Source organism: Heterocephalus glaber, unplaced genomic scaffold (assembly GCF_053883595.1).
Source record: "Heterocephalus glaber isolate CG9 unplaced genomic scaffold, H.glaber_assembly_v1.0 deba00001444, whole genome shotgun sequence".
Classification (NCBI taxonomy): Eukaryota; Metazoa; Chordata; class Mammalia; order Rodentia; family Bathyergidae; genus Heterocephalus; species Heterocephalus glaber.
In genome coordinates, this window is record NW_028258297.1 from 6,086,928 (window position 1) to 6,114,826 (window position 27,899).

At 50.0% G+C, this 27,899-nt stretch overlaps 1 protein-coding gene across 27 annotated transcripts in view; it reads left to right on the forward strand.

Moving 5' to 3' along the window:
* Positions 1–27,899, forward strand: part of Pacsin2 (protein kinase C and casein kinase substrate in neurons 2) — a 114,412-nt gene that overhangs the window by 76,146 nt on the left and 10,367 nt on the right. For 23 of the 27 annotated variants that reach the window (XM_013072526.3, XM_087213777.1, XM_013072524.3 and 20 more), the window contains 4 exons: positions 10,238–10,374; positions 20,671–20,827; positions 22,514–22,749; positions 24,895–25,050. In XM_013072526.3, coding sequence (XP_012927980.1) covers positions 10,315–10,374; positions 20,671–20,827; positions 22,514–22,749; positions 24,895–25,050 — 609 coding nt within the window. In that variant the 5' untranslated portion in view covers positions 10,238–10,314. Of the gene's footprint in view, positions 1–10,237; positions 10,375–20,154; positions 20,238–20,670; positions 20,828–22,513; positions 22,750–24,894; positions 25,051–27,899 lie in introns of those variants that run through there. The other 4 variants (XM_087213787.1, XM_087213780.1, XM_087213788.1 and 1 more) reach the window with 2 other exon arrangements.

Here is a 27,899-nt window from a genome sequence, read left to right on the forward strand (position 1 = left end):
CACCACCAGCCTTTGGAGCTTTCCTTATTTTCTCACAGTCATTCTTGTCTGCTTCCTCTGTGTCCTCATCCTCCTCTGTGCTGCTGCCTTGTGTTTTGCATTGTCCTAGGTTCCCTTTTACCACCTCAGGGGACCCTTGGGGAAAAAGGACTTCTTTTCTTTTCTTTTCTTCCTTCCTTCCTTTCTTCTTTTTTTTGTTTTTTTGGTTTTATGGGGTTTTTTTGAGCCAAGGCCTCTCTTAGTGGTTCAGGCTGTCCCTGAACTCACTGCGTAGCGCAGGCTGCCATTAAACTGGCAGTGATCCTTCTGCCTCAGCCTCCCAAGTGTTGGGATTACAGGTGTGCCCCACCACACCTGGCATCCAGCTCAATTTCTTTAGGAAGGAATAGTCAGTTCTGGGGTGTCAGTTAGTGTGACATGTATAAAAGAAGTGCTAGACCTGTCCCTGTCCTGGAGAGAGCAGTGATGATTCTTTTGGCACTTTGCACTTTCCCAGAGTTTTTTTGTACCTCTTTGTTTCCCAAGCTTAGCTTCTTTTCCTTTTCCTTTTTCCTTCTTCTTTTTCTTTGATTGTGCTGAGTGAGCATCGAACCCAAGGCCTCGTACATGGTAAGCACCCGCTCTCACCAAGCTATGCCCTGTCCTCCTTGAGCCTCACAATACCTCAGGAGATTATTGGGCGGCAGGGGTGGGGGGGGTGACATCCTGCCTCACAGAGGAGACAAAAAGACTGAGTTCCCAGATGTGGAGCTAAGGCTCATACTCTACCCAGTTTCTCACTGTCTTCCCAGGAACTTTGCCTTCTAAGTAAGCAGCAGTCAGTTATTAAACAAACACTTGATATTTTTTGACTTCGATAGATTTCAACAGCATAAGTACCGTGCAGCATTAGAGAACAGCTGGCCTCATAGCGTACACAGGCTTGGGAGGCTCAGGCCTGGCTCCTGCTCTGGAGGAATGGAAGAATGAATGAAACTGAAGTGGGAAAAAGACCCTGCAAATCACTCCTTTTGAAGGAGCGGTTACGCTCAGCCATTCTCTTTCCACACCGTCACGGTTCTTTAGCTTAGAGGATGCTAAAGCCAGATCCATTGTTATGGTTAAGGACATTTCTGTGCAGGGGAAAAACTCTTTGGGAATTTTGGGGCTTGATGTGAGAAGGAAAACCCTGTGACTCTAGCCTCTTTCCCAGAGGGTAGGGACGCTCTCTGCCAAGCAGTGGGCCCTGCTCCTGCCAGAACAGGCTGCATACAGGGACAGGCTGGCATTATGGGCTGTGGGGCCCTGGACCAATGAGTTGTACCCTTATATAGTACTTCATTTTCTTCTTTAGAAAATGGGGATGATAATGTGTCTTGTGTCGGGGTTTTGAGAAACAATATGTCTAAAGTTCACCAGAGCACTGATGGTGCTAAGACGAAGAACATGGTGCTGCTTTGTTGTTGGTTTATTCCGCTCCTGAAAAATTCTCACCCTGGACTCTGAGGTGGAGCAACAGAACCACATCTGCTTAAAGTAGGCTTGCTTTCTTTGACACAAAAATAGGAGCCAAGAGAGCCTTCTTTCGGGGCATAATTTAGTCATCAGTTATCGAATACCTGTGTGACATTATTAGGCAGCTTTTCTAGTTCCTTGTTTGGTGGCTCTGGTCTTCCTCTGAGGTTCATCAAAGCTTTTGGGGGCACAGCTATCCTGTCATGGTCCTGGTCAGCTGGTAGTTCCCACTCAGGAGAGGCGACATTCATATGAGCATCCATACTAGAATGGAGCCAGCATTTGTCTGGACATGAGGAGCATTGCTTTCCAGAAGCTCGTTTTCTTTTAGAGCTTGGGCTGTGCCCTGTGCCTTTCTCTTACCTTAGACCAGAGTGTCTGCAGCTCCAAGCACTGTCGTCACGCACCACCCTCTGTCCACTCGCACTCCCCATTTTACAGAGGGAGCACAGGAATGCCTGGAAACAAGCTGTGAGGGAAGAACATGGCTTACATTGTCTTGGGTGATAGGACACTAGATGCCTCCCTTTGTTTACCAAATTTTGTTCTCTGAGTTCTCTGTAAGCAACATGGGTTACTTTTGTTTTTCTAAGTCATGAGTCTATTAAAAAAATGTCTAAATTGATTGAAACCTTAAAATTTCTTAACTTTGGGTGTTACTGTTTTTCTTGTTTTCTGAAAATATGTAGAGCAAACATCTGAGATTTTATTTTATGATCATCAAGTGTTTATTACCAGTTTTGCACCTTGAAACCATAATGTTAAGTGAAATAAATCAGACACAAGCTTAAATATCACATGGTTTCTCTTAAATAAGAATCCCAAAGTAGAGATAAATCAAAGAGCAAATCAAAGATAGAGAATAGGAAACAGGGAGATAGATCTTTTGCATCTAGGAAAGGGATCAAGACATGGAGGGGAGGGGGGATGTAGAAAGAATTATAAGATGTGTTAGGTACATGTACCACTTGCCAACAATGAATGTTGTTGTTACGTACTATAAACATGTACTAATAAAAAATTTTTTCCAGTACCAAGGATCAAACTCAGGACCTTGTGCTTGGCAGGCAGGTGCGACGCCACTGAGCCACATCCCTGGCCCTTATAATGAAAATTTTCAAAAAGAATTTATTACCAGTTTCACTTCACTTAAAGGGCAAAGTATTTTTTCTGTTTGCATTTGACAGAATTTAACATTTGGGCCTTCTTTCCCTACTATTCTAATCCAGTTTAGTTATTATCTTTTATACTATTTATTTATTTATTTATTTATTTATTTATTTTTGAGATGAGATCCCAACCTGTGGCCCATACTGACCTTGAACTCCTGGGTCCAAATGATCTTCCTACCCCAACTCCTCAAGTAACTGAGACATGAGCACAAACCACTGTACTTGGCTGTATTTTTTAATTTTATTTAAAAGAAACTAAGTTGTAGCCAGTGTATCCCTGGTACTAGCCCAGTTCTTGAAACTTAGGTATTTATTGGATGAATGAATGAGACTCACTACAGTGACTGATAATAGCAGGTCTTCCCCTCTTCCCAGTTGCAGGTTGACACAAGACCATTGTGTCCTAAGCCACATGATGGCCCATGGGAGCTTTCTTTCCAGTCCCCTGCTGACCGTCTCTGAGCCTGAGTGTGGACAGTGTGTCTTAAGAGGTCACATAAGGTCAGGAGTAGTGCTGATCATTGTGTCATATCGTCAGAATTCCAATCAAATCCTGGCTGTAAAGAATGAATGTCACTATTCATTATGCATAATGTCCCTGTGTGAGCCGGAAGCCTGAGAGCTGATTCTGTAATTTACATGAATCACCCAGTCCTGAGTTTCCAGGGACAGACCAGATGTCCTTGGTCTCCCATGACCCTCTTGACTACCTTTTTGGGCAGGAACAGGAAGCCCTGCTGCTGTGCACTTGAGCAGATCCCATCTGCCTTCAAGCTCCTTTCCAGCTCTGTGTATGTACTTTATGGAGAAAGGACTCCTGTTCTCTTGATAGTTTCATAGTATTTTATTCATAATATCTGTAAACTGCTAATTATATATAATGTATTATAATAGGAAGAACTTGGATTTTAGAACTAAACAGAACCCGGTTTTCAATCTTTGTCGCATCATTTATTTCTAGATTATGACCTTGTATAAGTAACTTGACCTTCAGTTTTTCATCTGTGGAAAGGAAATAAAAAATACCTTGTGGAACTATTATGAGAAATAAATGAGATTGGGATATAGCTCAAACTGTTCTTAGGGGACATATAGTTTTACATGCATATTACTTGAAAAGAAGTAAGGCTGAAGATTAATGAACTAAGCTTTCATTTCTACAAGTTAAAAAAAGAGCTGGGCATGGGGCTGGGGATTTAGCTCAGTGGTTTCACCGCCTGCTGCGCAAGCGCAAGGACCTGAGTTCGATCCCCGGTACCAAAAAATAAAAAAGAGCTGGGCAGTGGCTCGTGCCTGTAATGCCAGCCACTCAAGAGGTTGAGGCAGGAAGATCACAAATTCATTCAAGGCCAGCTGTGCATATAGACCTTGTCTCAAAATAAAAAATGAAAAGGGATGGGCACAGCACTTACCAAGCACACACAAGCCCTGGATTCAATTCTCAGTACCACAGAAGGGGAGGAGGGGAAGAAGGGAAGAAGGGAAGAAGGTGCTATGGAGATGTTAGTTCTCTGGATGACCTGAGGATTCAGTGAAACCCTGAGCAGGATTGGTTGGTTGGTGGAACTGAACCAACAGGTTTTGAGATTTATGTGGCAATGCCTAAGGCCAAGGGTAGTCAAGTGGCCTGGAAAGAACAAAAGGGAGGATGTGGTCTGAACTCCAATGTTCTTTAAAGGTACAGTAACTAAGACAGTGAGGCATTGTCACCACGTAAGAGAGCCTAGCTGAGGGGCAGAGGTGGCACTGCTGAAGAGGGAAAGGAGGCCTTTTTCAGCAAAGGGTGCTGCTGAGGTCAGGTACCTGTGTGGGAACAGATGGAGCTTGCCTTGACTGCCACCTCGAATGCAGATCTGTTCCTGAGTATAAAGGAACAGGCGCCCGCCCCCCCACCCCCCCGCCGTGTTTAAAAGGAACTGCAGGTAACCTCAGCAACAGGAAAGGCTTCCTGAATAGAACATTAAAAACCACTAATGGTGATAGAAAATACCGATCAGAAGGCCATATTAAAATGAAGATCATCTGTGACAAGTGGCACCATGAGGGAATGAGAAGCTAAGACACAGAGCAACATCTGTAATTGACACAAGATTCCAGTGAAGTAAATGCAGATCAGACCCTGAGTTACTGCTCAGGCCTTCTGAAAGGCTAAGATTGGCGGGGCGTGGTGGCTCACACCTGTAATCCCAGCACTCAGGAGGAGGAGGAGTGTCCGGCCCAGCCTGACTGAACTACAAAGTGAGACCCTGTCTCAAAAAAAAAAAAGAAAGGGTAAGATCAACAGGCCATTCACAAAGACAGACTTGACCCTGTGTTCAGCTTTCCACTTTCTATGTTCTAGAAGATCTCAGCTCAGGGCTGAGATGGTCAGTGGTTAAGAGCATGGCTGCTGCCCCTCAGCCCTTATTTACATTTCAACTCTTCTACTTGAGGGAAGTTCTTTGTTCTCTCGGTGCCTTAGTTTCCTGCTCTAACAAGGTACACAGTGATAATTGGTACCTCACAGGGTTTTTGTTAGGATTAAATGAAGTACATGCATGTAGAACATGTAGAAAGTGGTGTGGCACCTGCAGAAGTCTCTGTAGGCTGGAAGTGATGACTGGCTCCCTCATCACTCTGGTTAAGAGAAGACTGGTGGTAGGTGGCAGGCTCAGAAAGAGTGCTTATTCAGTAGCAACGATAAGGGAAAACCATATCTAGCTCTGGTCACTGACATTTGTCACTACCTTTGAGTAGCTCCATGGATGGTATCCTCGCTCCTCAAGATGGGGTCTGAATTACTCAGGCTGGCCTCAAACTTAGTATCTTCCCGCCTCAGCTTCCCAGGTAGCTGGGATTACAGACATGCACCACCATGCCCAGCTGGATGTTGGTTTTTAAAGAATGGCTACCACTTTGGGAGTGTCAGATGTATGTCAAACAACTTTCATTTGCCCCTGTTAATCCTCGTACAGTCCTGTAAGGTAAATATGCTCTTCTCCATTGGATTGAGAGGCTGGCTCAAGAGAGAGGTGCTGCAGGGTGCTGCACATCAGTGCCATGTGAGCCAGAGGGACACCCAAGCTGTCCCCAGAGGGGCAGAACCTCAAAACAGACTGTGAGTGTGCAACAGCAGGGAGCAGGAGACCCAGATGTTGGGGTGGTGCAGGTGCTGTGGGGGTGGAGTGGGACAAAGCCCCTGCTGCAGAGCCCTGGGAGCAGGGGGTGTGGGTGTAGGAGCTGCGACAAGAAAGCACCACTCGGGTGCTGGAGCCTGCACTCAGGGTCCCAAGGGTGACTTTACTCTGAGTGTCAGGTGTGCTTCCAGGTCTCCCAGTGCTGTGATGGCAGTTGGGTTTGTTTGTTTGTTCATTTATTTTGCGTTACTAGGAATTGAACTCAGGACCTTGTGCTTGCCAGGCAGGTGCAGCACTGAGCCACATCCCCAGCCCGGCAGTAGGGTTTATATGGTACAGCCCTTGTGACAGTGATGTGGAGCTGAAGGGAGTAGTGAGGACACTTGGAGCCCGGGGTGCTGGCCAGGAACAGTGCTCCTATCCAAGGAGGCCCTGCCATGGCTGCAGCCTGAGGTCCTGGGGTCTTCAGGTCTCATGTTGTCTCCCCTTCAGTGAAAGCTGGTGAGGCACAGCTGGGAACACGGGCCTGGAGGAATCACGGGTTTTCCCAGTCACCGTTGCTCAGTGGCAGAGCTGGGGTTGGACCTGGAGTTTTCTGACTTGGAAGTCTGTGGTTCCCACAATCCTAGGCTTTTCCTGTGGGCATTTTCATTTTCATCTTCATTACTTCATTACCTCTGTGGCACATCTTCAGCTCTTTCCATCACTGTGCCTGCTTTTTTACCCTGCCTCAGTGTCTTCTGTAGGATTTTGGATCCCTTTGCTGCTTCTTACTGCACAGTTCAGTGAGATCCTGAGTGAAATCTGCTGAGAGGGTTCAGAAGGAAATGCTGTTAGTTCTGAACTATCACAACTGTCACACAAGGTATAGTGGCAGTGCACAGCTTCCAAGGTCGTTGGGTCCAGAATGCCTTGTATAGTTTTTTGTTTTTGGGGTTTTTTTGGTACCATGGATCAAACTCAGGACCTTGCACTTTCGAGGCAGGTGCCGGAACCACTGAGCTAAATCCCCACCCCCTGCCTTGTATAGTTTTGGAAAAGCAGATTTGTCTCCCTAAATTTGTTTTACTGAGATTAGAGACAGCCATGTACTCTTTTTTTATGTTTTTGGTACTGGGAATCAAACTCAGGACCTTGAGCTTGCGAGGCAGGCGGCGGAACTACTGATCTAAAGCCCTGGCCCTGACAGCCATATACTCTTGGAGAACATGTAAGTCGGGAGTGAAGACTGTGGGAGGAGCTGGTTGAGATTAAACAACTCTGAATAGTGCCCATGAGGATAGGCGAGTTGGCTCTGGCTATGACGTGAGCCGAAGTGGCACAGAATGACAGTTGGGGAGGCTTAGCCCTCATTAGAAGGAAGGAGTCCCATGGTGATGATGTGGGAGTGTCCCAGTCACCGAGCACAGCGCTGGACAGAGGGAAGGGGTGAGGGTGAGTCCTCAACTGGGCCCTCCCCTGTGTGGCTCTGGCTGGTCCCCTTGCTAGGTATCCTTGTTTCCTGGCCAGTGGGAACATGTATCCTCTTGGATGCCCTTGGTAGCTTAAGTGTGTCTTGGTTTTGTTACCTCTGATGCAGGGATCCAGGCCCTTGCCCCTAAAAGTTGGCCGTTGTGCTGAGCCTCTCCTTGGTGCCTGGCACTGGTAGGCTCTTCATAAATCCTGCACAGAGCTGATCTTCCATTAGTGTTTGAACCACACTGTATCCAGGCAGGACATAAGATTCTCCACCTGAGTATTTCAAGGGCCAAGCTGCTCCTGCTCTTTCCTACAGCTGCTCTGGGATCTCGTCAGGCATTCCAGCAGTGGCTTGATTGGGCCACTTTGAGACTCGTGTGTGCCAAAAGGCCTGGTATTCTCTGAGGTCCCTGAAGAAGACAGCTTCTTTGGGTAGGAGAACCTGCAGTTGCAGCCGTGGGCAAGGGTAACTATGGGAGGACCCTGGCTGGTAGTATAGGAGCCCGTAGGAAAAAGGAATGCTATGAAACACAGCAGCAGGGCTCCAGCCAGGTGGTCTTCGTGATCCCTGGTGGTTTGATTGTGGAGTGGAGTCCCCACCAAGTCTGTCTGAGGTGAGGTTCTGTCTGTGCTAAGAGCCTGTTGTTACGGCATCGGTCCTAACCATGCCATTTCTGCCTCGGCAGCCAAAGTGGTTTGGAGTGTGAGGCTTTTAGGTGCCCCATAATCATCTGTTCCTGCTTTGTGCTAAGAGCTGCATACTGGGATGCTCTCTGTTGGAGGTTCTGTATCCACCAGATTAAACCCTGGCAGTCAGCAGTTAGGGTTAGGTGACAGAAACCTGACTTACCTAAATCTGAGATTGTTTTTGGAAAACATCTTCGTGTAGTGGAGAGAATATTGTCCTAACAAATGAGCAGAGTTCGTGTCAAGTAACCTTTGTTACTTGGTGACCACGGGCCTATTATTTAACATCCCAAAACATCAGTTTTCTCAACTGTAAAATGGAAACAAAAGTATGATAGTAATACTAATTACTTCACAGTGGTAATGACAGCAGCACTAAGTTCATTATTATTTACTCTGTCTGTAGCACTTACTATGGTCCAAGTATTGTTCTAAATCCTTTGTGTTTGGCTCTTCTGTGATACAGGTTCTGTTACTGTCTTTTTTTTTTTTTTTTTTTGTACCAGAGATCGAACTCGGGTCCTTACGCCTGCACAGCAGGTGGCAAAACCACTGAGCTAAATCCCCGGCCCTATTATTGTCTTTCTTATAGACAAAGTAATTGAGGCACAGAAAAGGTAGAGCACTTGCCCACTGTTGCTCAGCTACTGAGTAGCAAGTCTAGGATTTCTAGACCTAATTGTAGGTACCTCTAGGCTGTCATCACAGACAGTCCTGAGGACTAAAGGTGGCAGAAGTAGTACCCTAATACTCAGGGATTCAGGAAGCCCTTGTGGAATGTCGAGGCCTGGCCTTTGTAACCAGTAATTTCTGAAAGCAACTCCCCCTGAGGTCCTGGGGCTGTTAAGACAGTGCTGCCTGGAAATGTGGGAGAGAGCAGTTCTCCATCCTCTCCTGACTTGGTCTGTGTGGCAACACTTAGGTAGAAATAGTATTTTTATTAAAACGCCGTCCATATTCCTGTAGTAGCTGAGAGTAATATTTTTGGACCATTAAAATTTTTATTTTATTTTATCTTTGAGACAGGATCTTGCTATGTAGTCCAGGCTGGCATTGAACTCACTAGGTAGCCCAGGGTGGCCTCGAACTCAGAACATTCCTCCTGCCTCAGCCTCCTGAGTGCTGGGATTATAGGTGTATGCTACATGCCTGAGCTGTTTCAGAACTATTTGACATAAGAGGTCAAATGGAAACTCAGAGTTGCCAAAGTCTTTGCTTTTGTTCCAGTGCTATGGGCTGCAGTCTAGGCGCCCAGATTCCAAAGGAGCCTTGCCTTCCTTGGGTGCTAGACCACCTTCTGGGGTTCCAGCCCTGATTCTGGATCTCTTGCCTTGTGTGACCTGTCTGGGGAGAGATGTGTCCCCTTGTCCTTTGACACCATCAGGCATGATACTGTATGCCAGTCTGGCCCAGGGCCATTTGTGTTTTCTAGACACAACTGAATGAAAGGAGGCAATAAAGTGCCACTTGATAAAGTAAGTAAGTGCCCAGAACAAAGCCTTGTACTCTGAGTGCCCCAGGAGAGCAAGCTGCTCTGCACACCCCTTATTCCCCTTGCTAAGCCAAGGCCTTGGCCTGTTGGCTGGGGGATGCAGGCTGCAGAGAAGGAAGGTTGAGGCAGCAGTCTCATCCAGGCTGCAAAGTGCCTGGAGAGGAAATGATCACCCCTTTGCCCTGGCCTGGCCTGCAGATCACTGACTGTTACTCAAAGGGATTGAAATGTCTTTCTCTTTCTAGCTGAGCTCACATAGAGTGTCAGAATAAACTAGTCTGAATCTGGGGCTTCAGTGGCTGAGATATGTCTGGCAAGATGAGGGTGGGGCTCAGCGCCCACCATAAGCTGACTGTGGTGGGAACTCTGGAGGGTGGGTCGGGCGCTGAAGGTGGGAATGTTACCCGTTGGGTCTCCACCCAGTCCTCACTCTGCCAGATGGTTAGCATGGGCTCCTGCAGGATGAGCGAGCAGTAGACCAAAAACTGCCTCCTTGGCCTGTTCTCTGCACAGGCCTCTCCTTTCCTCGAGGGGCAGGGTGGGTATTCAGTGAGGTATCAGTGTGTGGGTCTGAGAATGTGAATTATTCTTTGGCAAGTGCTTTGAGCTTTTTGGAAGATGATGAGGTTTCCTTGGTAATATAAAACACACATCAGTGCCAGAGCTGATCAGTTTATCACTTCCTCCAACTTAAAGGAAACATTTTAGCCTGCTCTGTATGGAAAGCAGAGATGGCAATGGAAAGTTCTTAGATGGGGATGACTTGCTTTTTTGCCTTGGGAATGTAAAAACCACAGCAATCTTTGTTTCTCTCGAAGGTCTGTCTGCGGATTCTGAGCATCTGGAGTGGACCTCTGAACCTTAGCATTTGCTGCTGCCCTCACCCTTTGGAGAAATGTCTGTCACTTACGACGATTCCGTTGGAGTAGAAGTGAGCAGTGACAGCTTCTGGGAGGTAAAGTTCTCCTTTTCTGGAGAATGCAGAGTCCAGCCCCATGGTGCCTGACAGGGCTTTGTGTTTCTGGTGGAGATGGGAGATGAGACAAATGTACTGCAAACTTGCCAGACAATTGTAGTCAGATCTCAATGGCAGCAGAGAAGAGGTGGCGCTGGGTGTGTCCTATCTCTCAGTGAGCGTGGTAGGGTAGGCTTCCCTTGCTACTTACAGAGGTTTCTATCCATTTCCCAATGTCTTTATGTTCAACCACTGAGACTGGGAGTGACGTGATAAACACTGGGCTCAGCCTGAGAGGCAGCTCTGTTTTTTAAGTCTTGCATGGGACTGCAACAGGCGTGATGTGACATCATCTGTACAGTTTAGGCCACTGCCTAGAGGGTGAGAGCATCTGCTCTTGCACTGCAGAGCTTCTGCCTGCTGGCAGAAATCTTTCCTCCTGAGCCTTACTCCTTTCCTGCCTGCTGCTTAAAGGAAAGGCAACTTTTGATCAAATTTTGTCCCCACAGCAAAACCGTTGGCACTTTCTGGCATTTGTAGGCTTTGTGAAAAGAACACTTCTTTGCAGTTGGAAAGATCTGGGCTCTGATCCCAGCCATGCAGTCACCAGCTGTGTGATCGTGGACAAGTCCTCAGGCTCTTAATGGGTAAAGTGGGGTAATATTAGCCCTGGCAGAGGCCGCCAGACCAGGTGGCAGTGTAGCCATTGGTACCAAATGGGTGCCCTCCTGAAGCAGGAGGCTCCATTGGTGGATGAGGAGAGGTCATGGTGTTTGTCAGGGACTAGCATGAAGTAGTTTGCCAAAACTAATTAGATGTATGATTTTGTCTGAAGTCAAATGCCATCTGCCAATGCAGTTTGAAGGAGACAAGCAGTCACAGTCTGAGCAAATGCCCAGGCTTCAAAAAGATGGGCAAGAGGTTCAAATTTCCATCGAGTGCTTTTCTTTCCTATGTTCTGAGTAAAAAAATCATTGATTGGGCCAGGAATTTAGCTCAATGACACCACACCTGCCTCAAAAGCACAAGGTCCTGAGTTTGATTCCTGGTACCAGAAAAAAAAAAAGATCATTGATCAACCTCCAGATGAGTACTTTATTCCATCAAACGTATGTGCCTAGCTGGATGTGGTGGCATGCCTTTTAGTCCTAGTGCACAGGACACTGAGGCAGGAGGATCCCTTGAGCCCAGGGGTTAGAGGCCAGCCTGGATAATGCAGTATGACCTCTACTGAAAAAGCAACTGCATATTATTGAGCAGCTACTATGTGCTGGACCCTGGGAGGATAGAGCCAGGAATGAAGAGCCTGAGCCCCTGGACTTGAGTTGCTTCTGCAGGAGCAGAATGAATGGACCTGGGGGCGAGCAGGTGCTCTTTGTCTACCTGGCTGGCAGCAGCCTACCTGGGGAGATCCAGGCCAGAGCTCAAATTGCAGCGACAAAAGGCACGTCTGCCCAGGAAGCACCTCACTCAAGCAGCAAGGAGGACAGGGGTAACAGCCAAACCTGTCACTAGCCACATGGCAGCAGAGGGCACTCTCTGGCTTGATGGAGGGCTGGAGCAAAGCTAGATGAAGAACCTACAGTGACAAGATGTCATTGGCACTGCCTCTGGGTCGGAATTCAAGACTCGACCCTGTACCCCCTGCAGGCGCAGGCAGCCCTACTGCTGGCCCTGGGAAGGCCGCACAGAGCTGTTCTGTGTGCTCCCATGTGCTGTGTCTTCTCAGCACTGACCCAGAACTGCAGGTGCAGCCCTCCAGAGCCCCGAGGAGCCATTCAGTTGTCAGCTGTCGTGCCATTGCTGGCTGGCACCATGTCTGTCTATACCCACCTCAGGCACAGTGGTGATGCATGAGCTGAGGCATTCAGAAAGCCCCTGAGCTGACAGACCCAAGGGGCAGCAGAGGCAGGGTGGGCATGGCTTTGAAGCCCGGACCCTAGCCTTGTTGCTCACTCCTTATGTGGAGCTTTGGGCGGGTTCCAGTTTATCTTTGCCTCAGTTCCCAAGTTGTAAAATACACCTGAGGTTAAAGGAATGGGGTAAGGGACTGGGGGAGACCTGACTGGGCGCTCCGTCCCTCTGCCAGGGGAGCAGAGGAACCAGCACACAAACACATCTACAGCCTGTTTCCGCACTGCCTGTGCCAGAAACTGCCAGAAAAATTCAGTAACTAAATATAGTGCTATTACAGAAGCGTTCCACTGCTTATTGAAAAAAAAAAGGTGGAAAAACTGTAGGTGCATCTTGGCAGAACATACTGTCAGCGTACATTAAATCTCGTGGCTCTTAACAAACCCATTTATTGACTTAGGTCAGTGGTGGTGAACCTATGGCATGCAAGCCACAGTGGGCTGTTTGTTATCATTGGAATGTCTACAAGGTTGGCCATCACTGATTTAGGCCCTTATCCTCCCTGTTAATTTGTTAGCTGTGACAGTGTCAATAGATGAGAATATATCCTTTTGTCTGAAGAGTGAATGCCAAGGCAGGCTCTGCCCGATTGTGGGCAGGCTCTTCCTGACTGTGACACTGACCCTGAAATGACTCTTCAGCTTATGTCACTCTCTAGGACGGGTGTCCATCAACTGGAGGAGCAGTTGGAAGCTGGCCCTGCTGGGCTGTGTGTGGCTTAGGTGCATGCCACCAGCTGTGTGTCTTGCCAGTTCTCCAACTGGCTCCTTTCTCCACAAAAGGCTACTGTCCTCAAGAAAGCCCCATGGTCTCGAGCTGGAAAAGTCATTTGTATTTAACTTCATTCCTTCTCACCAAAAGGAACCAAGAGTTCCAACACCCTCTAGTTGTGTGCTAGTATGGAAGGGATGTGGCCCTGCTTCCAGGAGCCTTTGACTATGACATCTGGAGGGAAATGACAAACACTAGGAGTATCATTCACTAGGACTATCAATCACTAATATCAAACACTAGGAGTATCAATCAGGGCTTACTAGAGAAACAGATTGAATGTAAGCTATACGAATATGTAAGAATTGACAAGATTGGCTTACAGTGGCTGTCCACAGAGTCAGATGTGGGAGAGTGCCAAAGGGCTGCCTGCACATGGAAGGACCCAGTCGAAGGCCTGGAGCTCACTGTAGTGTCCCATGCAAGCCCATATCTGGAGGCCGAAGGGTCCTCGATGGAAGCTGGAAGGATCTGTGGAGGCTGAAGCATCTGCATCGGAAGGCTGAAGAGGATGTTCAAGGTGAAGGTGAAGACGACCTCCTCCAAAGAAACAGAAGCAATCCTTCCTTCTTTGTTTCTCCCTTATACCGTATAGGTGGCAAGACACCGCAGGGTGAATCTTCTGTCTTCAGTAAATCCCCTCAGCCACACTCAGAACTATGCTGATCCAGTTTAGTTGGGCATTTCTTACTCAAGTTGATACAATCAGTTAACTATCACACACTAGGTAGATCATCACAAGAGGTGCTGTAGGATTTGCTGGGGCACACAGAGTAAGTGGCTCTTCCTTGGAGGGAAGTGGAGCTTCACTACTCAGTAGACACCCAGGTGTTTGCAGATGAACAAATAAATACTGATCTGGACATACACTGAACAGAGGTATTTAGAGGAGGCACTTCCCATATTGCCAGCCCTATGACAAGGGATTTAGGAAAAGGTGTTGTCTTAGTTACTTTCCTTGTTGCTGGGACAAAATACCTGACACCTACAACTTAAATGAGAGATTTACTTTGGCTCACAGTTTGTGGAGGTTTCAGTCCAGAGTCCACTGGCTCCAAGGCACAATAACATAGCAGATGGGCATGGTAGAAAAGGGCTGCTCGGGGCATGGTGGCAGGAAGCTGAGCAAGAGGAGGGAGGAGCCTGGAAAGAAGACAGACCCTTCCAGGCACACCCACAGTACCTGCCGTTTCCAGCCAGGCCCTGCCTTCAAACTGCAAGCCAGTTATCCTGCCCCTTAATACAGTCAACTTTTGAACACAGGAGGCTCTCAGAGGACATCTAAACATAGAGCATAACAGGCCGGGGATTTAGCTCAGTGGTTTCACCACCTGCTGCGCAAGCGCAAGGACCCAAGTTAGATCCCCGGTACCAAAAAAAAAAAAATGAAAATAAAAAAAGATAGAGCATAACAGGTAGAGAAAAGGGAAGGAGCATGTCTCTCACTCCTACCATGAAGGTGCTTGTCAAGAAGCTGGAAGGAAGGGCGTGGGCCCCATGGAGTGGAAGATCAGCTTTGCCCGTCTGTGCCACATCATTTAATGGAAGAAGGGCTGCTGGTTAGAGTTGGCAGAGGAAGCCTGTGGGTAGATGGGTCCGGGCCAGGAACCTGGATAGGGAAAAGGGACAGCATCCCAGTTGGAACAGCCTAGAGACGAGTGCATGTGTCTTGCAGAGGACTGAGGACCTGACCTCTCTGGGGTAAGGGCCTGTTACCAAGTGAGACTGGAAGTCCTGTGGGATTCAGAGGGCTGGGCCTGCTGGAGACCATTTCCCAAGCAGTCATTCCTCAGCAAGCAGAGCCTGGTGGCTACCCGCTGGCAGGCTTGCCAGTGGGGTTTGGTTGGGCCTGTGGCTCCAGGCAAGACTTTACTCACCCCAGGAGCTTGCGGTCTCTCCTACTGTGTCTGCACACCTGGTCCTGCTTCTGACTTCTCTTGCTCTGGGGGCTTGTGTGCAGAGAGCCTGGGCTGTAGGCCACAGCTTTTCACATGTCACCAGTGCTTCCCTGGAAAGCTGGCCTTCCTCTGTCCTCACAGAGCAGGTGGCTGCTGCCCTTATCTCCTGGGGATCCTCAGAGGCAGCCTGAGGGGTAAGCTCTGCTTGGTTCAGGGTCTGGGGCTGAGTTTGCTGAACTTCCACCCTGTCTGCAACGAAAGATGGGGTAAGCATCTGGAGCGCAGGTGGGCCTGGCCAGTCTGCACTGCTCTGTGGGTACCGAGAGCCTTTGAGGAGGAGAATATTTGGGGGATCAGGAGGCCGAACATCTTGGTATCAGATGGCCTGGGACTGTTCTCCCTAGGAGAGCTGGCATGTGAGTCTCAGTGTTTACCATCTTCTCAAAGCAGGCCCCCCCTGCAGGTTGTCTTGATCTGTCTGAGCCAGGCTGGCTCCTCCCGAGCGTGAGCACTGCGGAGGCCACCGGTCACGTGAAAGTGCACCTACATCCCCCATCACTGGAAGCCACCTGTGTGCACTGTGTATGATAGTTCTGACTTTGTAGACCAGTTCTGTAGGTAACATTTTAGAAAATGCCTGCCCTGTGTTCATGGGTTCCACAAAGACTTGCTTGGCACCTGCTGCAGCCCAGGTTGTGGGCTCGGTTCAGGACCAAGATGACGGTGGGTGGCAGGCCTCCCAGAGCCGATGTGGAGTGGTGAGCAGGTAGGAAGCGGCAGAGGGAAGGGTACAGCATGAAGCCCGAGGCAGGTGGGTGTTAATATCGGCGTGCCACTCAGCGTGTGATGCACTCTACTTGCTCCCCACATCAGCCTCCACAACGGCAAACGTGGCAGCCTTTTCCATGAGACAGCCTGCCCACCTGGGGCTCATCATAGTGCCTGACATGCTGAGTGACTAGTGATTGCATGCATGAATGAGCTCAGTAATGTTTAGTAGCTAGAGTGAGGCCCTCCTGCTGATTTATTTGTGCCTGTGTGACGGAAGCATAGGCAGTTGCTCGTCTGCCCTCCATGGCATTCCCGATGATGTGCTTAGCTTACTGTCTGTGGGGAGAGTGCACATGACTCACTGTATGAAACTTGATAAATAAAAGACCATTGCTTGTGGTGATTCCATTGCTTGTGGCTCTGACTTGCAGTACCTGCAGTCCCCTCTGCTCTGTGGAGTGGGAATCCTAGCTCCCACCGCTGTTGGGCTTTGAGAGGACATTATGGGTGCCCTGACTGTGGCTGGTGTGGAGAATGAGAATAAAGGCAAGATTCTTGCCCCCTGAACCCTGCTGTTTTAATACATCTTGGCATGTGACAGGTGACAAGGGTGGGAGATTTCACAAGCAGATAGCATTGTGTGGAGCTTATGTGGTTCCTGCTCCGGCTTCCTGCCTCAGCCTTCCTGAAGTAACCATGGAGTTCTGTTCACTAGGCTCAGGCACTACTCCTTCAGTCAGCCCTGACCGGCAGGATAATGTTCCTTTTCAGACCTGTCACCGCCTTTAATGTGTTCTATATTTGGCCATGAATGAGTCCTGCAAAGGTAGTGACAGGTTAGTCACCATTGTTCCGTGCCTCACATAGTCCTCAGCACCCAATGCAGCTGGGAGAGAGGAACGCCTCCATGGGACCCAGCTGGCAGACAGTAGTGACAGATGCAGTTCAGTTAGAGATCTTTGCACCACGAAGGGCTTCAGAGGTCAGAGGTCACCTAAGCCTCCCCCGCTTGCAGGGGACAGGGTAAAGAAATGGCCATGAGAAGTCTGCCATTGCCGGGTGGTGGCTGAGAGCTCACTGGAGTGGGGAAAAGATGCCTGACCCTGTGGCACCAGCCACCTCGCCCAGTACCTTTCCCTCTCACACATGCAGCTCCAAGCCCACCTTACAGCAAAAGGGAGAGAAGAGCTTGGAGAAGAAACATGAGCAGGACCGTACATTTGGGAGCAGGGCTGACTGTGTACTCTTCCCTGGGAAGAGGTGGTCACGGTGAGCAGGCCTGGTAGAGAGGGCCGGGCAGGCCCGTGGTGTGAGCATGATGTCCAAAGCTCCTTCAGCCAGCTCCTTGCCACCTGCAGCACTGTAGTTAAGGAATCCCGAAGGCTCTTCTTTCATTCTGGTCTTCCAGTTCGACAGAGGAGGTGTGGGTCAGGCCCAGTGGTGCAAGCCTGTTATCCTGCGGCTGAGGTAAGAGGAACAAACCTGGGACAATATTGTGAGACTGCCTCAGAAAACACAGCAAAGCCAGTTATGTTAACCTAATACAGATTAAAGTGATGGACGCTCTTAATTAAGCTTGGTTCTGAAACTGAAGAGTTAACTGTAGGCCCGGGGATTTAGCTCAGTGGTTCCGTCGCCCGCCTTGAACATGCAAGGTCTGGAATTCAATCCCCAGTACCGGAAAAAAAAAAAAAAAGAGTTAACTATAAAGCACAGGATATGAGCAGAAAATAAGAAAAATGGTACGGGAGCTTCTTTGTTGGCTTTGGGTAAAACAGGTGCTGTTGGTCCATGGACTTGCCCAGGGGATCCTGCTGAAGCCTTTTCTTCTGTTGGCCAGCTTAGAGCAGCTGGCTCGCCCTGATCCTTTGTCAGCAGGGTACAGAGAGGGCAGATGTGATTGATCCTTCAGGCTACAGGTTAAAGGGCATGGTCATTCTGGGGTTAAAATCAAGATCACCTTTGGCAAATGGTACTGTTGTGTACAGGTTAGGAGTTCCTGGGATGAAGCTCGTTGCCATGTGGAGGAGACAGGAGCAGGCCCGGTGCATGGCTGTGTAGCTCCGTACGCTCTCTGGCCTTGGCCCAGGGACACAGAACATAGGTCATAGATGACTGCAACTCTACTTCCTTTTTCACAAAATGACCAGCCTGGGGACCATGTTGTTAGCCGTGGGCTTAGATTGCAGTTGATTGTATGGGTGTCACAGGTAAGAGTTGTCAGCAGCCTGCCTGGCAAAGCACAGCATGCTACTTTGATTTGGCTCTATTATGAGGAGTCTGTTATGACGAAATCTTGTGTGGGGCTTTCTGCCTCGAGACTCCGTCCTGCGAGGAGGACAGAGTGCCTGAGGCGAACTTGAGTGAAGCTGTGACGATGGGCACAGTGTTTGGAAGCGCACACTTGGCCCCCAGAAAGCTGTGCCTATCCAGTCTGACAGTGGGGAATCAGTTACGAGTGCTTAATGGTGCCGTTGTGTGTGCCAGCGCTGGATGTGGGCATTGCCCTTTGGTGGCCCGGCAGGGACACGTGCAGCCAGGGGAGCCTGTGTGGGGAAAAGCAGCGAAGCAGCGTATCAGGGAAGGTACTGTGAGTAGCAGAGCAAGTCCCTGCCTTGGCTCCCCTACTTCCCATTCACATCTTCCCATCTTCCTGTTTCTGGTATAGCGTTTCTGGGTCATATCTTGTAAACTGCATCCCTTCTTTATGCATCAGCACCTGTATTTACGTAAACGATGTCCACATTGTCGTGTTTCTGTCCAGCTTGCAGTGTGTCCACTACCGCCCACATCCCGCCATGTTTCCTTTTGCATTCCCTAGGGAGTAGTCTCCTACCTGTCCTGGGGGGACTAGGGAGGCTTCTGTGGTGTTGTAACTCCCCAGCAAATTGCTGGGTGGTACTTAGGGTTTGGGTAGGAGTTGTCCCCTAAAGGCAACAATTTTGAAGAGCAACAATGTTCCGAGTTGAAGTTTTTGATGTGATTGGATCATGGCTCTAATTCCATCTGGGTTTAGCCCATGGATGAATCCATACTGGACGGCATCATTGGGGTGTTGGAACCTTAGGAGGTGGGGTCTCATGGAGGGGGTGGATAATGGGAATTTGTTCCTGGGGTTTATACCTTGTTCCTGGCCCCTTTTCTCTGGCTGTCACTGTATTTCCAGGCTGCCATAAATGGAAGGGCTGTGCTGCTTCACACTCTGCCGTGAGAGCAGTGAAGTCAGATGACCATGGACTGAAACTTGTGAAACCATGAGCCAGTTGTCCCTGAAATGGGAACCATCGCTCCTGGGTGTGCTGATGGCTGGCACCAGCGTGTGACTAGTTAGCAAATGTCCTTTTCCTGAAATCCAGTCAGAGAAGTGGGCAGGTTTCTAGGAAGCCAAGATACCTATTTCAGTGGTGCTTAGCGATCTGACAGTTGGGATGAGGAAGGCAAATACCCGCTCTGGGTCGCAGTGTTGTGGGGACCATCAAGGCTGAATGAGGGCCGTGATTACCTTGCTGCTCCTGCCACCAGCTCAGCAATCTCAAGCAACTGCTGTTCCTGGCAGTGAGTGGGAAAGTGCTTGATGTGGCTGGGGTGGGAGGGAGCTTCTGCAGTGCAGAGCTGCAGCTCAGCATCAGCCCTGTGTGCCAAGGAGCTGTGCACCTGCCAGCTGAGGAGGCACTGCCTAATCGCACCTGGGCTGCAGGAGGCTGTGGAGAGGAGAACCCAGGGCTGTGCCCTCGAGTTGTCCCTCCCTTGAGCAGTTGCAGCCTCTGAGGAAGGTGGTCCAGACTCATAGCCTCTGGGGGTCTTTGCTGATTGCTGGATTCAGGATCCTGTAGGAGGGGTCATCACCTCAGCCTGTCCAGCTCTGGGCTCAAGGATGATTGCTCTTCCTTGCAGTGCGTCAGCCATCTTCTCTGCCCTTGCCATGTGCATACAGGGCTCATGTATTTGTCCCTTTGCAAGGTCTTACTCCTGTCACCTTCCTGACAGTCTCACTGTCCTCCCTCCTGACCTGGCTAACTAAGCTCAGGACAGAGAGACATGAACACGTCCAGGGCCACACTGCAGAGAGGGGATGCAGTAGCCCTTTGTACAAAACAAGCACATCTGTCCTCTGGGAGCCTCCAGACTGAGTGTAGACAGAGAAGGTGTTGGGTGACCCCAGGGAGAGACAGCAGGAAAAGGCAGCACAGATGAGAGGGTGGCTATGATTTTTGGAGAAAGTGGGAGAAAAGGGATGATGGAGTAATAGATCCTTTCTCTGTCCTGTTGCCTGTGGTGCTTGGTGACAGCTGCCTTATTCCTTTCAAGCAGCTCAGCGGTAGCTTAAAGGATAAAGCATAGTGAGCATTTTGATTTTCCAATTATCCTAGCACTTTCTCAGTTATTCTCCTATTATTTCTTCTTTTTTGTTTTGGTACCAGGGATCGAACTCGGAACCTTGCGCTTGCAAGGCAGGAGGCGGAACCACTGAGCTAAATCCCCAGCCCTCTCCTATTATTTCTAATTTAGGTTAGTCACTTTCTCCTTTCAAATATGGAAAAAAAGGAGAGAAAACTCGTTTTGCCCTTGACAAAGCATGATTATTAGTTCTGTCTTCTTGGATGTCACCAACTCTGGGAAGCCGTCCCTGGCTGTCCTGGCTGTGTGAGAATCCACCCTGGCACCCTGAGTCCTGTACTTTACACCTCTGCCTTCCTCCTTGGTTCCTTTGTGCTGCGTGCCTGGACTGGGGTGCATTGAGAGGCTCCCATCCTCTGACTTGTGTGTTTCTGTTATTAATAAAAGCATAAGCCACACAAGTGCCTGGGGTGAGCATGGAGGGCTTGGTTACCAAGAAGCCGTTTGTGCAAAGCAGCAAGGAGCAGGCTGCCCACTCCCCGTAGAGGCTGGCACAGGGACAGCTGCCCTAGCATCTGCCTCATAACATCACTGTGTCTCCTAGGTTGGGAACTACAAGCGAACTGTGAAGAGGATCGACGATGGCCACCGCCTGTGCAGCGACCTCATGAACTGCCTTCATGAGCGTGCTCGCATCGAGAAGGCATATGCTCAGCAGCTCACGGAATGGGCCCGGCGCTGGAGGCAGCTTGTGGAGAAGGGTAGGGACAGCCTGGGCATGGGCACCAGCTGCTTACCTCCCGGGCTTACTGGGCCAGGTTCCTCTCTTGTAAGATGCAGGTGGGAACGTTTCTTGCTCCTGTGAGAATTCTGTGCAGGGCCACAGGGTACCCATCACCCAGCAGGCTTAGGCCATATGAACTTTTGTTGTGTCTCCTTGGGGACACCAGACTGCCCTTTGCACAGCTCTTGTGTCTCCTGTTCTGGCCCTTGTCATCCTTAGGACACACTTAGGCATTCGGGCTGAACCTGGAACAAGAAAATAACCTCTGCTGAGGGCTGACATGTAACGAAGTTCCTTGCTGCTCAGCACCTTGCTTTCTAACACTGAGAGCTTTTTACCTGCCAGCCTGGCCCTGTAGCAAGTCAAATAACACTGGGTAGTGACAGTGGGTACCTTCCTGGCTTTAGTCTCAATGGACATGACTGCAGGTGTTCCCCAGTGGCAGTTTTTCCCTTCCCTCCCTCCAGTGAAGCTCAGAGGACACTGAGGCCTGTCACAGATGCCTCTGTGGAGGTCACAGCATGCCACCCTCAGGGAGCTGGGTGATAGTGGGATTTCCTGGGCAGGGGCAGCTTCCCGGAGCTCCTGTGAGTGTTCAGGGCTGGCTCTTCCGCCTTGGCTGCTGAGCTCAGAGGAGTCATGCAGGGAAGTCAGGTTCCAGGTGAGAGTCAGCAAAGGCTGCCTGTCCTTTCCTGGGTGCTGAAGTGGGCTACATAAGGGCCCCAAGTACAGCCCTGCTGCAGCATGGTGGCCCCAGCTGGGAAGCTGCCTGGGTAAAGAGCAACAGAGACAGGTCATCTCTCTCGGCTGATAGATAGCAGCTGTCACTGCTTCAGTTCTGCCTGCTGAGTCCCTCTCAGTTCCAGCTGTCACCTCTGCTGTGCTCACCTTGTGGATCTGTCCACACCAATGCTGACCAAGGCACGCCACGGAGCATGCTCACTTTGTAGTCCTAAGTCATTAGGAGTTCAGAGGGTCACATTTCTGCTGTCCCGAAGCCCTAGAGTCTTGTGCCCTACTCCCATCCGTCATTACTTGCTCGGTGACTAACACTCCCTATGAGCATCTCAGGGACCCAGCCTGGGTCTCTTGTTTTTCACCTTCAGCTTTGCCGTAGTTCTTCACACACACACACACGTACACACACCATTTGATAGCCCAGATTAAGGGTTTCTTTCCTGAGCCTTGTGGACTGGGACTGCAAGCAAGGAGGGTATGAGATGACCGGACCCCTAGGGACTTCCACATGGGTCCCTGTAAGTTCAAGTCTCCTCTCCTTCTTCACCTAGCACAGCACTTCCTGGATCCTGCAGGCTATCTCAGGGCTGCCTGAGCCTTGTAGGAGTGGATGGAAATGGCCCAGCTGGGGGTGACAGCACTGGGCTGGCAGGGGGCTGGCTGAGAGCAGAGCTGACAAATGTGGGTATGGGTGTGGGTTCAGAGCAGCCTAGAAGAGAGAGGACAGCTCACTTCAGCAGGCTCCCATTCTTTAGCCACTGTAAACTTTCAGGCTCCCAAGATGCAGAGATTTCAGTGTGTAAGAGCTCAGTGCTTTAAGTACAGTAAATATGTATGGATCAGGTTGCTCCATGTAAATGACTGTGGGGTTGACAAGAAATCCGTGTCTTTGCCCCGTGTTAGTAACCAAGTTCTCCTGTGTCAGGGCCTCAGTACGGGACTGTGGAGAAGGCCTGGGTGTCCTTCATGTCTGAAGCAGAGAGGGTCAGCGAGCTGCACCTGGACATAAAGGCCTCACTTATGAATGAGGACTTTGAGAAGATTAAGAACTGGCAGAAGGAAGCCTTTCACAAGCAGATGATGGGAGGCTTCAAGGAGACCAAGGAAGCCGAGGACAGCTTCCGCAAAGCCCAGAAACCCTGGGCCAAGAAGATGAAAGAGGTACCTCCCTCCCTGGGCCACTTCCTAGCCAGGATTCCCTGGTGCTGGCTGCCCAGCCAGCACTCTCTCTAGCACTGCCCCCCAAGACCACCTGTGGCTGTTGCAGCCCAGGGAGCCCACACCTGGTAGAGAAACAGCCACCCCTCAGGCCAGACATTTGCCCAGGTCCAAGACACCAGTGCCTTTTGAGCATTCTTTAAATTAACCCTCACGAGCCCATCTTACAGACCAGGACCCAGGGTCACACTGCTCATTGGTGGAGAGCTCAGAACTCACTAGCAGTGCTTCCCCAATCTGGGCACCTGTCTGCTAGAGAGACATGCCGGTCCCTTTGGACTGGTAACAAATATTAATTTAAATTTGTTCTTTCTCTTGCATGGGTTTTCTCCCTAATTTGCCAATGATGCTGCTACTCCTTTTTCTAAAAATTGAAGGCAAAGTCATGGGTCTGTTCAGGCCCTGGCTAGCTGGAGGCCATCCTCTTGCCATCCCAGCCCCCTGCTTGTGCACTGCACCTGCCCACAACCTGCCCCACTGCTCACTGAATGCACTGCCCCTCCACCCAGCTCGTCCCAGAGCTGTTCTGCCATCCTCAGAATCATCCAAAATGTGCCTCCAGCCTTGGGTTGTCGCAGGCTCCCCTTAGGTCTTGCGGTTTGCCACCTTTCCTTTCTCTCCCACCTTGCCCTGGACCCAGTAGTAAACAGTTCCCCACCTCAAGAGTGATAGGTCTCCCACTACCTCAGCAGCTATTATGTATAGTAGCTGCCCTCTTCCTATCGTGCCTTGCCCCCTCCCCTGTGTGACGTCATGCCAAGATGGTTGCTCCCACCAAAGAACAAACCCTTCTTCCCAGCATGCCCCTGTTCCCACCTAGAGAGTAGCCTAATACTTAATACTCGCTCACCTCCTACCATCTAGTGACGTCACCGGCTCCTCCATTCCCTAGTCACTACCTCACTCAACCCCGCCTCAGCCCCTACAAACCCCACCCCAGTCTCTATAAAAGACTCTCCCTGCCCCGGCCACATTGCTTCTGTCTCTCCTTTGTTCAGAGACAGCCTGGCAGATCTATTCCCCTAATAAAGGCTTGTTGGGGCCTGGTCTGGTCTTAGTCTTCAGCCTTTTACCTGACAAAGAGGCCATTGATTCCTACTTGCGTTTCTCTCTGCTTAGAGAGCAGTTTGTGGCTGTAGTTCACATAAGGAAACTTTTAAATCAGCGGGTACAGTAGGGGTGTGTGTGTGTGTGTGTGTGTGTGTGTGTGTGTGTGTGTGTGTGTGTGTGTGTGTGTGTGTGTGTGTGTGTGTGTGTGTGTGTGTGTGTGTGTAGGTGTGTGTAGGTGAAATAGGCATTGAAACCATCAAAGTATGGCCCACTGCCCCGCCTCCCCAGCACAGCACTGTCACTTGCTCTTGTGAGTTTGTCCTTTGCAACTTCCTGGTGCTCACTGTCTTGGCACCACTTCCTTACTGTTCCTCAGCTGTCTTTCTTCACCCATTCCAAATAAAATCTTACCTTCCTGGGGCGGGGATTTAGCTCAGTGGTTTCGCCACCTGCTGCGCAAGCACAGGGACCCGAGTTCGATCCCTGGTACCAAAAAAAAAAATCTTACCTTCCTACCCATGGTGTTTCCTGTCTCTCTTCCCTGCTGTATTTTCTTCTATAACCATATATGTTTTGTTTTTGTTTTTTGAGACAGGGTCTCACTATGTAGTTCAGACTGGCCTTGAACTCACTATGGAGCCTAGGTTGGCCTCAAACTCGCAGTGATCCTCCTACCTTAGCGTCCTGAGTGCTAGGATTATAGGTATCTGCCACACTTCCATACCATTTAGTACCTCCTAAAGACATTTAATTGTCCCCTGCATTTGGCTCCCTCAAATTGAATAGAAGCTTCATGGAAGCCCAGGTCCTTTGATTCTCTGCTGTGTCCCCAGGGCCTGGAGCCACACAGCAGAGCAGCCCTTGGTTAATATCTGCAGAGTGAGGTCCCTGTCGCAACTAGTTGCAGTGATGGAGTACATGCAGTTTGTCCCCGTTTGTCGTGCTCATCTTGACAGCACACACACTGTGGTCAGTGTGTCCTCTGTGAGGAGCCCGACCTGTCAGCACTATGGCATTCAGAACTCACTCTTCCTGTAGGTAGAAGCAGCGAAAAAAGCCTATCACGCAGCCTGCAAAGAGGAGAAATTGGCCATCTCCCGCGAAGCCAACAGCAAGTCAGATCCATCACTCAACCCAGAACAGCTCAAGAAATTGCAAGATAAAATAGAAAAATGCAAGCAAGATGTTTTGAAGGTAAATCATACACTTGTTTTTGCATGTTAAGTATCAGTATAGCACTTGTTATGTGTCTGGCACATAGTAAACCTTTTGCAACTGCTTATCTCGATGGGCAGGTGGAAGGATATGAAGAAAACACATCCTTGCCCTCTGGGCCACAAAGCCAGCACCTTAGCCCCTGATGTTGTCACAGCCATTGCACCTGCCTCAGAGCCAAGAGCTGGGGAGGTAGGGGAACGGCCAAACCTGTGCTCAGGGGAGCAAGGTGCTATGTGCGGCTCCCCAGGGACCCTCGAAGGAAGCTTGGGTTGCTGCAAGAAGGAGCTGCTTGTACAGGACACTAGGTGGGAATGTCCATCAATAGCAGAGCGAAGTGATGTATAAGCTAAGATGAAAGATTATGAGGACCCAGCAGCCTTTACAGCCAGGCAAAAGAGTATTGTGCAGTGCTGCTGGGGAGGACAGAGATGTGCAGGGTCAGAGAGAGGGCTGCAGACAGACTAGTGGAGCGGATGACTGGCTGAAGGGCAGGTCTGGGGACCCACAGAGAAGTGAGGGCCAAGAAAGGATGGAGCTATTCTGCAGCCATGCCAGTGCCAGGCCCCAAGCACTGGGGCAGAGGGTGGCAGGAAAGTGGCTTTTAGCCCTAAAGAGACAGTGTGCAGGCCATGTGGCATCCTGAGTGCCCTTCTGTTACTGTGGTGAATGAGATCTATCTCTGTAGTTGTGAGATCAAATAAATTGATTTTGTAAAAACACTTTGTAAACTGAGGTACCCCACGGATATGGGTTGTAATTCTACCTGGAAGTTCTCAGTATCACAAGAGCTAGAACTAAAGTTCTGAGAAAGTGAGAGACCTGGAGGTGTGCCACCTGCACTGTTATGTGGCAGGCAGCAGGGACTGAGGGTGCCCTGTGTGAGGCCTGACCCCTGCTGATGCTGTCAGCCCAGACCTAGGTTGACATCTGGAGCTTAAGCAAGTCAGATAGAGCTATCCTCCACAGACCAGGCAAGTGGGAGTCCTGAGCTGACTCACAACCATCTGGCAACCTCTCCAGGCCTCAGATGAACGTCACCATGCCCCTGTGAAGAAGGCAGTGGCATCCCTACTTTGTGAATGAGGAGACCAACATTAGAGAGGTTAAACCACATGCTGCCCCATAGTGTGAGAGTGCAAATTCTGCCCCAGAGCTGGTGCGCTTCTCCACTGTCCCCCTCCTATGTTGTTGGATGGTGGAGGGCAGGCGCAGGCGTGTACTCCCACACACACCCCATTTCCAGGGCTGGGGCCGGGAATCTGGGGATTTGGGGGTACCCAAGTGCCTAGCTTGTGGGATTAAGTAAAGGAAGACCTTGGGCTGACCTGCTGGCAGGGGGCACCTGGTTTCAAAAAGTATAAGTCTGAGGTCTTTTCTAGTATCCCAGGGAGGCAGGTGCCCCCAAAGGTGCCTAGAAGAAAGACGAACCATCTCCATAATGGACATGGCTGTGTGCCACAGAGGGAGAGACAGAGAGGGGAGCCTTGGATGTATCATGGCCATCTAGGACAAACACCATCAAAATGGTGCTTTTGAATAACACTCCAGGGTATAAGGTAGTCAGACAGGAAGTATCTGTCAGGACGACCTACACACTTCGTAGAGGGCTACCTCCTTGAGGCCTCTGTGCCCCTGTGGTCTACCAGTGACCTGGGGCCCTGAGTGTTCTGATAGCTGTGGAGTCCTGGACAGGAGGGCACAAGTGGACTCCTGTGGACTCCTGGCAGGAGTCCTTCCTGCAGCGCTTCTGAAAGCCAGTGCTGGTTGGCTGCTATAGACTTTCATGTTTCTTACTGGCCAGGCAGGGACTGCATCAGAGAAAGTTTTTGCATTCATGTCAAAAGACAACAGTCCTCGGAGGATGCAGGCCACCTCTGTCAGTTGATGAAGGTTCTCTGAGATCTTTGTTCATCCTCTGTGTGATGACCCTGCTCAGATGACCCTGCTCAGTACCTGGCCTACACTGTGTCTCAGGGCAGAGCTGGGGCTCCCACGTGAGCGTCAGGGTAGTGGGCCTGGGGCAGTACTGATAATGCTACTGAATAACCACCAGGGCCATGGAGCTTTGTCCAGGCTGGGCAGGGGACTTTTCCTTTGCTCATGGAGAAGGCCAGCACGGGCATCTGAGAGGGCACAGAGGGCAGCAAGAACCACAGATTCAGGAGAGGGCCAGGTGCAAGGGTGGGGCCCCAGGGAATGGTAAGATCACCCTCAAGCTGGGGAGGCTTCAAGAAGAGGGGGCTCTGGGTCACCCAAAGGATGTTCTGTGGCCTTAGCAGGGTGTATGGAGAGGACTCAGAGTCCTCGGGGAACAGAGAACCTCAGGGAGGGCCTGGTCTTTCCTCAGAAGGCCCTGCATGTGTGTCAGGGAGAACGCACAGTTCTTGGGTGGATCCCCAACTGCTCACTCATTTCTTAGGGTCTTATAGTGGAAAGCCTTGTAATAAAGAGGTGACCCCAGCCCTCCTGTCATCCCAGGAGGCTGCCACAGCAGACAAAAAACCACCTGGCCTGCTGAGCCAGTGGGCTGCCATGGCGCAGAGGGAAAGATGCCCAGAAGTCTGTGTCACCAACCTGGGGCACGTCCTGTCAGGCGCTCACTTCAGCCACTTCTTAGAAATCTTCATGTATTTTCAAGCAGTCCCTGGACTCTATTGAGACAGGCCATATTGCTCTTCATATTTCCTGTCTCATAAAAGCCTTCTTGAGGACAGTTTGGGAAACAGCAGCAAGGTGTCCTGGAGGACAAAGATGAGGACTTTGCTAATGCCTGCTTCATGTAGCTGTGTGCCTTTTGTTTAAATCTCTGAATTTTCTGATAAGGA